The sequence below is a fragment of the Trichoplax adhaerens genome, genomic scaffold, assembly GCF_000150275.1.
Source record: "Trichoplax adhaerens TRIADscaffold_1 genomic scaffold, whole genome shotgun sequence".
In the NCBI taxonomy this organism is placed as follows: Eukaryota; Metazoa; Placozoa; class Uniplacotomia; order Trichoplacea; family Trichoplacidae; genus Trichoplax; species Trichoplax adhaerens.
In genome coordinates, this window is record NW_002060943.1 from 12,460,374 (window position 1) to 12,479,045 (window position 18,672).

Genomic DNA, 18,672 nt, shown 5'->3' on the forward strand with positions numbered 1-18,672 from the left:
CAATTTTATACTGTAAACTATTAGCAGCGATGTACAACTGGAAGAATAAACACACATGGCAGTGGATATGATACAAATCACATATGTAATTTTTAACTGTTTAATTACTTCTAGCAATTTTACACCGTAAAAATATTAGCAATATTATCAGTGATATAGAACTTGAACTACAATCACAGATGGCAATGATATGAAATCATATACGTCATTTTTAAACTGTATTACTACATATCGCAATTAAGTAACGTTAAAAAAAATAGTAACGATATATAACTCGAACTACAGTCGCGCACCTTAATCGATGTGATTCAAAATAATATAGACCACGTTTTCACTGTTCTGTATCACTGCTTAATGCAATTTGATACCGTAAAATGTTAGTAATGATATACAACTCGAACTACAATCACATACCTCAATCGATATGGTACTAAATCACATAGATCATTTTTGAACTGTGCTGTACAACAACTTATAGCAATTTTATACCGTAAAATATTAGTAATGATATACTACTCGAACTACAATCACATACCTCAATTATAGTGGAAATTCCAATGATAGAAATGATACGGAGACTTAAACGGCAATGCTTATTCTTACTTTTATGGATTTCAACATGAGAGTTTGTTAGTTTTTCGAAAACCAAACACTCAACAGATATGCGAACCCTTTTCTATCCATAGTACACAAATCTTATCTAGTGTATTGTACTTTTTCTATAAATGGCGAGTTATTTACAGAACTATAGCAGAGCTATCTGAGAATATTTGTCCTAATTGTGTCATTAAATTTATTGCAATACATATATATAATACGAGACTATGCCAAGAGCCATACTAGAGCAGATGATGTTTAATCTACTTTAACTAATTCACGATATCAATCGATATGATATAGAATCACAAACGCTATAATTTAAAATTAACTACATACATCAATTTAATACCGTAAATAGTATTAGCAAATTGGACTACAATCTCATGTGACAGTAAACGTGGTACAAAATCACACGCGCAACTGTTCACTATATAACTAATTTTTAGTAACTTTCTGCAGTAAAATATCGCGACATCATCTTTATGAGTAGTAATTTACCTTGTATTGTACCTGTTTCGCATCATCGACGCCATTGAATTGGATAGGAGGTCAACTTTAGTTGATTATTTGCTCAAACTTTAGGTTCATATCAACATGATTCAAGTTATGATTGCTGTCGTGATCTATTCAATAATTTTATCTTACTGAATATACCTGTACTCTACCTGTTAAACATTTATGGCCATTCAGAAATTTAGTACTGCGGAAAAAATTGAATGTACTTCGGAAAGAAATAATCATACCGCCAAATAACTAACGTTCAAGAATGAAGTTAGAATTACGATCAATTCTTATACGGCACGATGGAGATTAACAAACCACACCGCCGCTTAAACATACCTACATTACATTTAATGTATAAATTTTAAATTTAAAAAATTAAAAGAGAGTCCACCATTAGTTTCTTTGCTTCTAATAGTAAAAAGCTAATCATATATAGTGGACTAGTTAATTTATTCTCTCGAATGTATAACAGTGGGTACTGCCAAAATAATAGAAATCTAACTTTAAATATTATTTCTTAAGTTACTGGGAAAAAGGAATGATGCCAGGGCTAATCACTATCAACTGATTGTAATACTTACAGTGTCGTCATATCAAGATTTTCAAGACTGAGATTAATAAAGATAATTTATTTAAGTTACGCATCATTGCGGAAGTTTAAAAAAGAAATGGGAAAATAATAATAAGAGACCATCCATGATAGAGAAAATCGTATTCGATACCTATCATAACGATAGCGATTAATAACCATTATACAAAAGTCTTAAACGGAAAACTAGACCAACTTTGAAGACTTCCAAAGAGAGCTTAAGAATTTGCTGATGGTTAGCTTCAGTGTTTTATACTTCATAAGCTTCAAAATAAAGATGTTGATACGCTGAAGTCAAAGGCAGAACTAATTATAAGAAAGTGCAGGAGATGTGCTTACCAATTAGTATTAATAAAAAAGAGCGTATGATTAAATGAACGCCATCGAGCATATCCATTCATGATACAATATCAATATCAGCTAGTATGACATTCAATGCAATTAAATTCTGAAGAAATGACAAACGCATCACTAGGATTAAATATCAGTTACGACCTATACCACGGTTGTTAAATGATATCATGATTAAATGGCTAGTCATGAACTTCCAGTAATATACGATGTAGTAGTAGCAATGGCAGTTTCAATTTACATATGGACTGGTAACGAATAAGCGCATAGTTTAATTGCATAGCCGATCTATTCACTACGGCTAAAATTAATTCCACGCATAGAATTGACTAAAATATTATTGTATACTTTCATAGTTATAATACTAAAACGTTTAATTTGTAATTCATTACTGTGTTGGCTTTTAATTTTGCAATAAAGGAATCGTGCCTTTATCTTGATCGCATAAGGTAATTTCTCCGTCAATTAATGTTAAATTAATCTGAGTGAGAGGATAAATAATACAATCATACAACGCTATTAAAGCTGACATGTAGTCAGTACTAGCAATAATTAGGAGAAGCGATAACCAGGTCACAATTTTAAGACGATGTTTTTACCATCTTCTTATACCCATTATATTATAACGGAAACGTGGAATTTTATGTTAGCTATGTAGTACGGTACCTAATAATTATGCCGTAAGGATATCGATCGGGATAGTTGCCGCAGCAGCTATTTCTTGAATTAGGCTGTAGATTAAATGACCATACAAAACTATTAATTTCAAAACTAAAATGCTATATATGCCGTGCTATGTCCATCATATCCTTATAAAGCTAATAATTTTCTGAAGCTGGCCGTAACATCGGCTTAAAACCACGCCTGTGTACGTTTAATCGCTAGTTCTTAACGGCTTTGCTCTGATATTGAAATTATATAGCTTAATAGCATAGCGATTTCCATACGATTTCGGTCTATGACCCTTTCGAAACAGTATTGAAAAGGCTTGCAGGTTTACTAATATATTAATTTATCGCATGCAATAGCGGATAATAATTATAATATGTAACAAATAAATGCTACTGCTTAATGTTGAATTGCCATGACAGTATTTGATCTATTTTATCTACTACCCAATTAATTAAAAAAAACTTCAAAATAAAGTTTATGTTATTATTTAACTGGTTAATGTATCAATAAATAAATTTCATCGTTCTTGCTGGCTGAGATGATGTTAAAAATACTGATAGTCGCATAAAATCGATGATAGAACACTCATCACAATACAGTAGAATATTGGCTTTAAAAAAATTTCATTCAACTCGAGTATTATAATAAAGAAAAGTTTATTTCAAGGCATTTCTCTTCAACATTAACGAACGAGGCACAAGAACAGCTGAGTTACTCTTTTGACCGTTTTATAATGCAGGTTGTTTGATAAAATTGCTGATACTACTCAACATAAATTCTTTCTTCGATGTTTGTTAGAGGGATGCATTTCCAAATCTCACTGCTAAGCTCATTTAAAAAATGTAATATTGCTTTAAAATGGCCCTATTGTAAACTAAAACTCATGCCAACGCACTTTATCGAGCAGTGTGAGCAGAAATTTTCTTTCTCCTATTATCCTACCATGATTATCATTATTTCATGGTCGTATTTCGTAGTCCGCACAGTTACAAGAACTGTATTTGTGTGCATTTATTTGCTGCGAGTCAATCTATGTCCTGACAAAATATACTATTTAGAGGATAAGATGATGCTCAAGAACAGTTTATATTCATCTGATATCTAGATTACAAGATAAAATTTCATCATATTTGATCTAATATAGTCCGCTATCAATATTACTTAAAAAGTATTTGGATATCGCATCTATCTTTGCGTTTTTGATGTAGCGATAGAGATACAGAATTAAAGCTTTTGATATTATCATCGCACTCTGATTACTTGAAATAGCAAAGATTAGCGTTAGTTTTCCCTTACTGTAATTTTATTTTATATAATGAACTGTCGTTTAAATTGGATTAAGCTTACTGCTGCTCAAGTTTAGTGTTTCACGTTAGAGAAGGACCTGTTGTTTAGTAAATCAATGACTGCATTTTGTAAAAGATAAGTTTATGAAGCTCTATTTTGAAGCTATTGACTGTAATGTGTATACCTTAACTTAATAAACATTAAATGGCATTACAACTAGCACTTTGTCAGAGTGCTTAATCATTCAGCTCATTTAAGGCTTGACTGTTATTTATGTTAATTTAAAAAATTTTGTGAGCAGGGGTATTATTGCTGCTATAATTATAAGTAATCAAGAGGACATGGATACATACGGCTATTATAAAGAGAAAGGCTTAAAATTATAAAACAAGAAATATTTGTCGTTTGATAGAGCAACTACTATCATTGAAGCCAAGTTCTTTCTTTGAGCGGATGAAATCGATAGTAATGATCATAGACTTTCAACATAAATTAAACCAGTTCCTACAGCCTAACGTGTATATAAAACGGATTGGGTAATGGTAAAGTAGCTACTAATAATGAGTACATAGAATCAGCCAATCCTATACATTGTATGTGACTGCGACTGTGCAAGTGTACATTGTTATACCGTACATATCAAAGTGGTCTACACTCTCACGTTTCATATAGTGTAGCATAAGCTAAATTTGTATATTGTCTTATTATCTGGTGTACTCTAATAATTATTTCATACCGTTGGCTATGGCACTATACAGCATTCGTTGATATTAGTATGAACATTCGATGATAGCCATAGTTGCTTAGTACAAAACATTGATTGATACTGGCATCATTACGGTACCTTATGGAATCCATTTTTAGTGCTATTTCCGTTTTTATTGCCTAAATCATTTTTAAAGGGTAGGTAAACTACCAGAGCCTAAAGCAATTCTGTTATTTGGTTAATTATTTCAATAATAGATTGTAATGTTATTATCTACATTGTGTCACATCTTTGGTTGCCAATGTAGATGAGCTGTGGACACCAATAGCAACCTATCCCAATGGATTATGGCTGGCCCTATATAATCACTTTGATTACCGATTGACACTAGTCAATAACTTGGTGATCGCATGTTGTTTACGAATTCATTTGCGGGGTATCACTTTTGGATACGGTTGAATACAGGCCATATTGTTTCCAAAATATTATGATGCTCTTTCATATGCAACTAAGTGCTTATACCCTGCACTTCAGGTTAAATTATTTCATTTCATACAATTGATTTTAATAATTTAATACAATACTAATTGGAATTTTTTTGTTTTCTCTCTATTTTCCCATCTATATCTATGCAACCTAAGTGTATTGATCACAGGACGTAAATAAATGGGTTGAAAAAGATGCCAACGCTATTAGACAATGTACTTGTATTGGGCAACGTATCTTTTATGCAATGACTACAGCAACTTTGACGTCATCGCATTAAGATACCAAATCATAACATAAATAAGTTTCGGCATAATTTAATTGCAACCTATAGCAACCATAGAATATGAGTGCAGTATCTAAGTATCCTATGTCTACAGAGGAGGAAAACAATAATAACAATGTCATTCATTCATTTGTGCCGAGTTCAACGTATTCCTTATTCATTGTGTTACGGAATAGACAATTTTAACAGACTATACAGAGACTTTGTAGTATCTGGGTGGATCCATCATTGAGTGATACAACCTTTCCTGGAAGTATAGTCCACTTACGCATGCTATAGGGAAGTGACCATAGGAAGTTTTAAGCCATTGATTGAATGAATAAAAGATGAGAAAAAATTGCATCAAAGATCCTTTAATTAATACCATAACATCTCCATTTATTTATCGTAACCATCTATTTGATCCATTTTTCAATCTATGATAGCCTAACTGATCTCGCTGATGATGCCTACAGTCCAAGGTATTATGCTTCTCAGTCCAATTCTACAGCATCAGCCTGCTACGTTGCAATATAGATTAATTTTTTTCCTCCCGCCATGCGGCATGTACTCAGCAGCTCATTCCTTGTGTACTAGATCCGTAATTGAAGATTTGAAAAGGAAATATATTTGCAGTGGTTGCTACGTTACTCGATACATTTACTGCAATTTAATAGTCTCCATTGAGCCTAATACTGCATAACATTTGAAAAATATCAACAATTTCCATAGAAACCATAGCAACTAGTACCACCCACGAATAGTATACGCATGCGTTAATGGCTTTTCCTTTGTGTTACCTTAGTTTTACCACCTAATTGTGCAGTATTATGCTACAAACAAACAACCTTAGGTTGCTATCGGGGTGCTCACTAGGTGCATGGCAGAGTATTTAAGTTACCTTACATCATTTCTTATTCAATCATTGTGATCGAGAAATTATAAGCAGCGTTAACACAGATTCAATTTCAAATATCATATCTTGGATTGATATCAATTCTTCAGTTCACTTGATCCATTAGCAATCAACATAACCAAGGTAAATTGATAATTGATGTTAGCATATCGTGTGATATTTAAGCTAAAATGCTACAGCATTGCATATTGCATGATAACGGACTACTAGCATTGATGTAGCCACCCTATTTAGTCATAACAACGGTAGCCTTATACCGTCATGCTTATGTGCGCAACATGCTAGGACATCAACCATGTCCACGAGCCCAAGTCGGTTATCGATGGGATTGATTTTTTAAATGAGCATTTATTGAAATGATTGAAAATATGATTTTACGGAAATAATTTCATCAAATTTACGCACACAACACTTATGCAGATATAGACAGTTATTTAGCCTTAAGTATTCATTATGATTATTTTGCGTCGACTTGATCATACCTTTACCTACAGTCTATCAAAAGTTTAAACAGTTTGGTACCTCCGGTACCTACACCTTTCATTTTCTTATGTTGGACTAAAATTATAGTCCTAAAGCAATTTTAGTTATTTTTTGATATTGGTTGTTATATATTAATTAAACTAAAATTGAACAAATGTTAAGCTTATTTAACTACAGTGCATTTTAATTTTTAAATACAACCGGTGTTCAATAATTGTCAAAGGCGTATTTGATCTTAATGTAGTTTCATTTTATACTAGTAGATTGCTATGAGTAACATATATACTCCCAGGATATTTACCTGATTTGGTATTTAAAATTATTTTGTAATTGATATTTAACCACATAGTCGTAAACAACTCTCTAAATTCTTATTCCAAGTACTGATGCTGTATGTCAGCTCGATATAAAAGTAATATTGCAAGTTGATAAACATGAATTGAATCGCGCAATTCGTGTTTATTGTCTCCAAATTTCTAAATTTTAATTAAGAAAAATTTTAGGTACTTTTCATATCATTGGCCACTTTGCTTAGAATATTACATCAAAAAGTTATAAATAGCTAGTTCATCTAGAGTAATCTGCAATACTGCCCTGAAATTATTAGCTTAGCCAGTGTCATGTATGCGTCATATTACTCTAGTATGTTTTGCGTTATATGGCTGCATAACAATAGCCGATAAATCAAATTCATTCCTAAATTCTTAAATACTTATAGTAAGTTCAGTTTAGCTATTTCTTCTATGTATACGAATTGGAATTAATTTCTTTAATACCATTAAAGTGAAGCTAATATTGGCATTATGACCTTAAATTGATGATGATGATATTTTTACCGCTCGAGAGGGTCATTTTAACAAAGTAGCTTACTTATTCTTTCTAAACTATATGAACTACCGTATTCAACTTTATTTGATCCCAATCTTAATATATTAATCGCTAATAATGGTGATATAAGTAAAGTAACCCAGTTCTAATTATTAAATGTGTGTAAAATTACTGTAACAAACTAATTTTTAAGGAACTTTCATCACCATTTGTAGTTCAAACTATAAAAACGCATATATGAAATGTTGAAATTAGTCATGCGGTAATACCTTTGTTTTTAGAGATATGGTATATCTTGCACGGCTATTTAAAATAAACGATAGGTTAGAAAACAGTCAGTCATGGATCTATAACATTAAAAATAAGGCTAAATTGCTTCAGGGAAAAATTAATCAGTACTTTAAGCTACGTTTAAACTTGGATTTTAATTTCAATTGGCATATAAATACCTAGATTATTAAAAAAGTATTGAAGAATCAAGCCTTGCTTCTATTTTATCAATAATAGAGCACATTATTGACTATTTAACTAAGCAAATATTATGGCACACAGTTGCTCTTTTTTAGATCACAAGTTGATAGATCATATTTTAGAGTAGAAACAGTAAAAATCGTCTCTGGACTTGACAATACAAGATTACAGTACATATTCCACTAGTATCGTTACTGTAAATTTGAGTAATTCACTGGCAGTAAGATAATTCTATTTATATTTATAATGACTGATTAGGCAGAAAGCGTTCAGTATCGCGAATTCTAAAGAATCTTTGCAGAACGATCTTTTTTTTATCGGATCGAGATCTAGTTTAAAACAGTGATGCGTAAAATCAGAACGCTCCAATTATATCTTTTCAGTAGAGAATAATTAATATCAACTATTGGTAAAAGTTAGAGTATAGATCTAGCTGATCAAGGCTGTCAGTAATATTGAATAAACTTAAAATAATGAAAGTATTTCTGCCAAAAATGACGCAAACACGACTTCATTGATATTTTATTGAAAATGAATGACTGTTTTCATCCTTATAATTAAGAATTATGAGCCAATTATCATTGTCATTTGAAATAGAAAATTTGTGAGACTCATCTTATTTAAAAGTAGATTGGAAAATATAGACGCAGGTGTGTAAGTAGTTCAAATGGTGTTCTACTTCATTTCTTTTATAATAATACGATATATGCACAGTGGTTTTCGTTAATTAATAAAACTGGCATTTCAATAGAAATGATCCATCTGTAATTGAATAATACAATACTTTAACCTTGACTAATCAAAATCGATGCCATATTACGTTAGAGAATCATCTTCCGACATATCAATATCTACCAGTATAATATTATGAACTGAGCATAGCTTGTTAGTGCATTAACTAGGATTTTGAAGTACAGCACGGTAGATAAATGACAAGAAATATCGGTTAATTTAGTGCATTTCAAAATATGTGAGAAAATACGACAATAATAAATTTATAGTTTTCGGACTTATGAAATAGCACATCGTCCTAAATTTCGCCTTAAAATGCTGATTATTTAAATCGAGCAATATAGTAAGGGTACTTTGCGACTTGCGTATTGCGGCAGTCTATATCTTATCCTATCTAAGTCGTCTACTTCATAATAAAGTTAAAACAACGAAACTTAAGATAAAAGTCTGCTTTATTAAGGAGTATATATGCTTATAGTTTAATTTGAATTACCTGATATGATCATATTAGCTCTCCCACAATCCAGTAGAATAAAGCGGCATAATGTTTTTTACATACTTAAAATCGGGAAAAAATTCCTCTTTCATCAAATTCTCGACAACTTGAGGATCACTAATGATCCATAAAGAATTACCATAGCTGCTATATAATACTATCGAGCTACTTTCCTAACTGTAATATAGGAGAAATGAAATAGAATTGTTGAGTCTTTAAATTGCTTGTATTTGGATAGGCATAAGCATCCCCTAGACATTAAAATTTCGGTAGATTTTTGTACTAGCATTATTTTCGGGGTATTATTAATCGCGTTTAACACTTCCTACACTAATAAGCATCTGGTACTACAAGTTATATGTTTTATTATCCCCTAAGTTGTATGTTGTTTGGATCTTCTTCCAATAATTCTATAACAGCACTAGGGACACGATAAATAAATACGGAAATTTTTCCAGAAAAATCTATATAATATTAGATAATGAAAATAATTTATCTTACGATAATTATTTTTCCATAACATTGATTTACATCAATTCCTTTTACTTTAAAATGAATGCAAAAAAGAATAAGGAAAACTACGATATTATATAATCGCATCGTTTGCCTTTACCGGTGGCTAGCTTATTATTTAAAGTCTTGCAATAGAAAGAACAAATGAAATAGTTTTTGCCAAGTTATACTCGTATAATACTTAAAACCTGCCGTAGCAATAAATTAGATTTTAATTTAAAAGCACACGTTTCGTTTAGCTAGCTGCATTTTATTGATTTAAATGATTTCTGGAACATGACTAGATCGAATAATTCTATATATTTATTTTTCATTGCAAGATTGATGTTGCCATACCCTTCGTGAATTATTACAGGGGAATTAATAATATATAATAAATAAAACAAATTTAAGCATATACAGTTATATGAATTTATATGGCATTTTACTAAAACAAAGAGATCTTCAATTGCAAGGTTAATATGAATTAGAAAGCATTTGAATCATTATTTTTTAATATGGATTTCTCTTAATGGACCATCGATTGTGACCGCTTTCATATCGACCAGCAATTCTTTTGCGACCCTGTACACCTTGGTCGGGTACACTAAATCTAAGCATTAATCAGATAGAGCGCCCTTAAGGATGCCAATTACAAACTACCTTGTATATGTAAGACACAACTAATTTAAAGATCTGTCAGTGCAGTATTTAATACACAAATCAACAACATGGGGAACTTTGTTTACTTAAAGAATACGTAATAATTACGATTTATAAGATCAAAGTACAAATACCCCAATACTTACTATATTTACTTACTGAATATACTCGAAAATGTAAGAGTTATCCATCAAACATTTTCCGATTTTAATCGAAATTATTATCGAGTACGGCTGCATTTTTAAACAAATATTGGATCATACTGGAGCTCTTTCATTACAATACTATGCCCAAGAACTAGAGAGCTGTCAAGGGAAGTAGTTATGCAGTACAAATACTGTGTGACATATTAAGATCGCTTTGCTCTGTTCATAATAAGTAATGGCTAGCATTAATCAAATCTCATCATTAAGTAAATCGAATTATTTTTTTTAACACTGTAAACTGGGCTATTCCTTCACCAAAAATCTACGCGTACTTCGTTTAATCAGACGAGCGAGATTTGGAACTAACATTATCATTCAATTACTCAAGATCATTGAGTAGAGGTATTGTTGTCAAAAGGTTCAGCATTGCTAATTAAGACTAGAGTATTATTTGTTTTAGAGGGTTTAGTCTGAGTAGTATTTTAACATATAAACTCAGTTATTGGCCCCTTTTTTTGCTTTAGATACATTAAAAGCAGACCAGGAACCTTCACTCTGGGAGATTTACCCACATTTAATTTCTTAGTAATGGCAACTCTTAAAAGATTATTCAACATTCCCCTCATTGTAAAATTGATTATAAATGCTCCCGAAATACCATAAAATTATTCAGATCGATCGGATGAACTCTTCATCGTTATTCCAATTTCATAATAAGGTGTTAAATAGTCGATTAAATTCTGAAGCTGACCATTAAGATATCTTCGGTCTTTTAACTAGTTTTTCATGTATTCCAACCAAGTATGTTCTCTTATTAATGAATCAGATCTGAATATATATTCTATAAATATCTATTTACTATTTAGAATAATCTTTATATCCTTAGTACGGCATTATTTCGTAAATATGCCACTAATTGACTTATTTATACCATTTCACGGCTCAACTCGTAGTAATATATGTATACAAACATAATTTAAATCTGAGTAACATTTAATTCATCAATACTTCATGTTCATATTAAAATATCTCCTTATCAATTTAATTATTTCAGATGACGCGTGAGACAGAAAGTAAATCATGTCGTTTTCCATCTTGCAAGATTACTCCTTTTCAGTCATCTGAGGTAGGCGCAATTGTTTAATAAATTTGTAGACTATCCCAAATCACTTTATGAAATAAATTAATTATCAACTATGCTATTGTGATACTAATTAGTTTTCTTGTACGGAATCATAATATTAGCCGAGTATTGCATTAACATGTAATTGCTTAATCGTGGCTTTTATACAATTTTACAGAAGAGGTGTTTTTCTTCATTCTACTACTGTTTACACTAATATCTTAAAGACATTAAACTATATCCTAAAATCATTGCAGTAGTATAGGATTTGAATAATGTTACAAAAACACAACTAGAAATTGATATACAGTACAATAGATTGGATTTCTCAGAACTCGTAGCATTTTGGCCTATTGAGATATTCGGTGCCATAATTTATTTTCATATTATAAGTCACAGTAACATTTTTCAAGGTCTTGACAAGATGTGAATTTCGAAATTGATAATCTCGAAATAATTGTATTTTCATTATCTATTTTTCAGTCGCTGTTAAGTAAAGTCAAAGAATTACAGTATTTACTGCTTCAAGAATATGCATCACCTGATGCTTTAACTACAGTTTGTTCAGACTTAATATCTGCTATCCACTGCTATTCCAATATACCACAAGATTCATCCATGAATCATGAAAAGTACCAAGATTATCCTAATCTTGAATTGCACAATCATTCCAAAAGCAGTAAAAATGCCAATCGTTTATTAAATGATGACTTAAAATTGATAATTCATGAAATATCCCAACATATTTCTAAATCAAGTCAGCCACCACCTCCATCTTCAAAGCCTGATATTGGCTATTTCTTATTGCAGTTAACATATTGGCTAACTAAATTACTAGAATCTGTAGATGCAAATAATATGAACACTAATAGTAACGATGCAGAACAAAAACATCATAATGATGGCGATGATAGAAAAGCATCAGAACAGCAAATAAAAGAATCTAAAGTATCAGTCTTGGCAATTGCTACGTTAATATCAACTGTTGTATCTTATATAGCAGTTTACCATAATTCAATGGAAACTGGCAGTCATAATGACGGCAGAAATCAGTTGTCGAATTGTCAAAATCGTCGTGATCATCATCACTGTCGTGATGCAGTTAGCAATGATACCGATGATGATTACATTGAAGTAGAAGAGGATGATGAAGGAGATGGTACCGATGATACCATGGAGACAGATTCAAAAGTAAGTCGTGATGATCATTCATTATCCTCTCCATCGTCAATTCAGGAGTACAATTCATGTGGACAGATAGATGTAGATGAAGTGAAATCAAGTCAGAAAATAAGTAGTAAAGTAGGAAATTCACTACAGGAAGAAGGAGGGCAGAAAAATCAACCCACTGATCTAGCTCCTATTGCAAGCATTGCTTACACTTCCAATAATTTTATTAATTCAACTGCATTAACGGATATTGATTCTAATACAACTACGACAAACTCCAATAGCAAAGCTGCAAATGAGCTAAAGCCAACAGTAATAGTATCTCCATCTATAGCACCAGTGCCGAAGGTGTCCAATATTGCAACAACAGTAATTCCATCACCAAGCGAGTTGAATTATGCTGTTAGGAATAGTATTGACAAAGCTATTCATCCTTGTTTGCCAATCGTCATGACTACTAATCCAACGACAAAACATTTCAATGCTAGAGTCCTGTATAGCCATGGTGGAAAACATCTTGCAGGCTATCCTGGTTTGCCACCATCCCTATTTAACTCAACCCTCAGTAATCATCAACCCATCATCGCAAGTACATTATTGTGTCCGTATTGTTCATTGAGCTTAGCCAAATATACTGATAGCCAGATGAATCAATATTACACATGTACTCATTGTCATCATCATTTTCCTGTTACATCTCCTTCGTCTCCAACTTTAACATCTACTGTTTCGGTGGCATCATCATCATCGCTGTCTCCAACCCATGTTAAACAACACAAAATTTATAGATGCAAAGATTGTAAAAAAGTATTTAGTGATTCCTCAACGTTGCAACGTCATCGTTCTGTCCATAGCGCTGAACGTCCCTTTAAATGTAGAACCTGTTTTGCTGCATTTAAGTTAAAGCATCATCTTCAACGTCATGAAAAGCTCCATGCTAGCTTAGTAACATGTACAGATTGCCATCGTACATTTTCGCATTTATCGCAGTTACATAATCATATCCGAAGACGGCATTAACCGTGGATAGGAATACCTATCTTCTTCAGCAGGATTAAAGTGATAAACTATGATATAGCAGGACAAGTTTGGTCGTTTTTGTTATTCTTCGTGATACGGACAAGTACTTTACTACTCTATTGGCTCATCACCAAATCAGTAACAGTACTACTTCAGATTTTGACTATTCAAAACCTAAACTAATAACTGATTAATTAATGGTGCTTTTGTATCATGATAGAAGTAACACAGAATCAGGAGTTGTCCTTTATCTTTATGCTTTTAATAGAAAAAATTTAAAAATCTATGCAAAAAAGTTAGGCTCACGTTTAATGTAAAGTATATATCAAATTGAAATTATATAAATATATATATACATGCCCCATTTATTAATTTCAAAAGGAAAAGGCATTTCATAATATATGAAATGCCTTAAATATCACAAAAATAAGCTAAAATTCTAGCATGTGATAACGCAATAATTTATTATATCCATCACTTCTTTCCATAATTATTATTAAGATATTTATTGGACCTAAATGAATTTGCAGTAAGGTTATATCAGTAATTATTATTAGATTTTTCATTACTTGGTATACCATTAAGAACGCGCGTTATTAGCTTTCATTAATTTCATCATACATCATTAAAAATGAATTGGATAACAGTAATGCATTTAAGCTAGTCTTAAGAGTTAACCTTAACAAAAATAAGGCTGTTTATAGATTTAATCTATACAATTATACTGTTGGAAGATATGTTTCGACATGATTAATTTATAGAGAGAACTTGGAAAATAAATACTACAATTAGATCATGGCCATTTACTACTTAATGTGTGCTATTCTATCTACTGCGTAGATTAGGCACTTTTCTTGATCTCTCAATTATAATAGCGTTTCGTTCAATTATGGATACATACACACGGATATTCGTGTCTGATCGTACCTTACTATGAACCTTTAAACCTTTGATATTTAAATTTCTTGCTTAAACATCTTATTAGCCCTTACTTTATCTATCATGCGTAAAGTCTAATGGGTTTTCCTGCAATATCATTTATCTACTTGTCACATTCATCGCTTTTAACCGATATAAATTTGACTATAACTTTATGATCTCAATTCAAATGGGTGCAACTTGAATTAATTTTTTATCGTGTAGATACTATAATTGAAAGAATAAAAATCTTGTCCGATTGCAGCATTAATAAGAAGCAAGTCATAATGTTACTTTGCTGTAAGCTTGATACATATTAGTTGACGATTAGATCAAGTAGAATTTAGTGTTGATAGAAAGTTGCTAACAGTTGGCCTACTATAACGTCTAGCCAGCTCATTTAAGTTCTGAAATGAAGTCATTTTGGTTCCATATCACGATAATTTTTTTAAACGTAGCAGTGTATTTAAATTACATTATTTCTTACAATATCCTTCATTATTAGGTACTTGTATTAATGGAATATACAGAATTTAGGTTTATGTGTTCAAGGCTGTAAATTAGTAACCATCAAATTACCTTCTTATCTCTTTACTTAAGCTTAAATTATAGCTTATCAAGGCAATTACAGAATGGTAAGTACTTCATCGTGTACCAGTGAATTCCAATGGAAAGCGAGAATTAATAGATTGTAGCGATTCTGATATTTTTTTACAAAGCTGAAAGGTAAATGTAACGTCTTGTTTTTGCTTCATTATTTATCTTCATTAAGATACTGAAAAAAAGCAATAGCAGCTCATAATTATCAACTATAGCTATTAGTATAGCTATTTCAGTAATTTACCGTAAAATTTATTTTAGGTTTATATGGAATTGCAATAGGCAAGGAGGATTCTTATGTATGCCTTTTCTGTCCCTTTACCTGTACACGCAAAAACCATAACGATTAAATTATCTAGTCTTTATTAACATTCAAGAGCTAATTATATCAGTGAATGGTTAATTCTTTACTCTATTTAACATCGGAACGTAGTTTGGATTGCTTAAATAGACTCAGCCTTCCGTTTACTCTATTTTCCTTATAAACGAGTAAATTCGGTGGAGTACTTATTATTGCCTATGAGGAAACTGATTTTGTGCAATTCATCGCAAGTACAGTAAAGAAATAGTCTTCGACTGTACTTGACCTTCTTAGACCACTGTATGAGTTCGCTAATAATTAAATAAGTTCTAATACTTAAATAAAGGGTTTGATATGATAGATACTGAATTGGAGATGCACATAAAAAGCGTTGTGCAAGTAATCCTCTTTGTCGAGATTAATGCAATCCTTTACCCTTTTATATCGTTAGTCTCATACAAGGCATAGCAATTGACCGTTTACTGCAAGACGCTGAACACATGTAAAGGTCTGAAAACTAATTCTGAATCCTATAGAAACATCACAAACTGTAAAACCAAATTTGTGACTCGATATTTTAATTTTCTGCAATAACAGATCATAGATTACAATCATGCCAATAGTTCCATTATTAATGGAGTCAAATACAATGATGGCTTGATACGAGTAAATAGGGCACAATTCAGGCTATATAGCTTAGGAAAATTGTTCGATATTATAACATGACTAGTGTTTAAACATACAGTATTTTATAAGAAATAATTACTTAAATCAATTTTTTTTAAACTGCCAAACAAAATAGTGGCATGAAGTTACTGAAAGTTTACAAACGTTCATCCAAGTAATATTTCCAATTATATTTTAAAGGGATTGTTATAACAACCAAAATAGAATTATGGTTACCACAACATTATAAATTGATTCTTGATGGGCAATCAGTAGGAAGATCGGAGAAATAGTACTTGGAGAAAATACCTTATTCTAAACATTGGCTAATTTTAATATTTAACCAATAGGCGCGTATTGCTGATTTCATCATGCGAGAGCCGAACAGGTTTGAAGACAAAGTGAAATTCATGATTACTACTGCTGATATAATCTATATCCTTCTATAAATTAATTTCTTAATTCGCAATAGAGATCTAGTAGCTAGTTTGCAACCCTAATCAGTATAAATATGTGATATTTGGAGGTTCTTTGCTTTAATATAAGTTCATAGTCACATGGGCCTTTTTCTTGGTAGCTCTATGGCACACCCATTTATTTATTACATAGTTTAGTCAAGACACTCAAGGGATTGCCTTTGAATGATGATTATAAGCTTAATTCTGTGGCATAACAAACTAAGTATTGACTAAGTCAGATCAGAGAACAAGATCATTTCAAGAATCAATTGGTTTTGTTCCTCTGAGCTGTATATTAGTGCAATAAGCACGATCGAAGGATGGGGCATGTGGATGGCGAGGATTACTTCCATGGCCAAGTTACGGCCGAATTTGAGCAGGCCCTTGACCGAATTGTTGGAACATCCCATCGTTATGCTAATTAGCTTTTCATTATTTATAGTTAAGTTTGTCATCAATTAATTATTTACAGTCAGGTAGATCAAGTTTCTTTTACTTACTAACCGGAATCTTACGGATCGAACGGAATCTGCTCTAGTACTGCATATTACTTTATAGTCAAAATAAAAATCAATTTATTTTTCTACCGGTGTCAATTCAATTCGTTACGAAATGTAGAAAGCAAGTGGGAACAAGGTGAGAATTGAGTACATTGTATTCGAGGAGAAAGACTTCTCACCATTCGAAAACATTTAGAGGGAAGAGAAAAATGTAGCCCAATTTTTTTTAAATGTAGAAAGTATATCGGAATAAGGCGAGAATTGAGTACGTTGTGTTCGAGGAGAAAGACTTCTCAACTCTCAAAGGAAATAAGACTACTTAAGGACGCTATAGCTATTTTTGCAACGATAATAAAATTTTTTGCCGACTTTAGGAGAAATACTTTTATCAAAGTGTATGATGTGAACTTGATAGTTTTAACCTAATAACTATTTCTCTTGTTATTCAATTGATTTAACCGAGCTCTATACATTGCCTATGTCTAAAATTCAACGGCATGGACGTTAATAATATTTGCTGAATTAGATACTATGTATGGTAGGTGGACTGATGAAGATTTATTAACGATAAGCTTGCTAGCTCAGCTTATAAAGATTACTAAGGCATAATCAATCAGAATTAATGTTATTAGATATAATAGTTCAATTAAAATTATATTAGAGAAGTATAGGGTTACAATTCTAATATTAGGATGTCATTAATGCCCCCAAAGGATATTTAAGGTTGTATAATTTTAGAGATTTTGGTCGAATATTCCATTTTGAAATACTAAAGAAGGTTAAACTTTTCGATCTCCGTTGATTAGCAATCATTACTTGAATACCGCACTTTTTTGGATAGTTTAATGAAGCATTATCAGCTACTCTTAACTTATATTGGTACTTTTATGCTCAAGTTTTACTACAAGTCTGCTAGTTAGATTATTATTGCTATACTTACGAATCATAGTGGTTAGTTTGGTGTATTGGAACGCATTGCTAGCACGGAGTGTACTATTTTAATAAAGTGAGCAAAATTGAGAGAAATAGAATAGATTACGATTCAAATTTATTTGTAGCTGATTGTCATGCCACAATATATTGGTACTTATCGATATATTTATTACAGAAATCGAGCTATTGCTGTAGCTATAATGAACCCAAAGATAAATTTACAATTCAGTCTAAATTCATATGAAAGAAATACAGTTAAATTAATTAATTGCTACGTAGTAGTTAAGAGGAATTAA

At 31.5% G+C, this 18,672-nt stretch overlaps 1 protein-coding gene across 1 annotated transcript; it reads left to right on the plus strand.

Moving 5' to 3' along the window:
• Nucleotides 1-13,757: 13,757 nt before the first annotated feature.
• Nucleotides 13,758-13,988, plus strand: TRIADDRAFT_9064 (uncharacterized protein; the record flags this gene model as incomplete). Its single annotated transcript, XM_002108325.1, has 1 exon — nucleotides 13,758-13,988. A coding segment is annotated over one exon (231 nt), but the record flags the coding sequence as incomplete, so codon positions are not given.
• Between the last annotated feature and the right edge of the window lie 4,684 nt (nucleotides 13,989-18,672).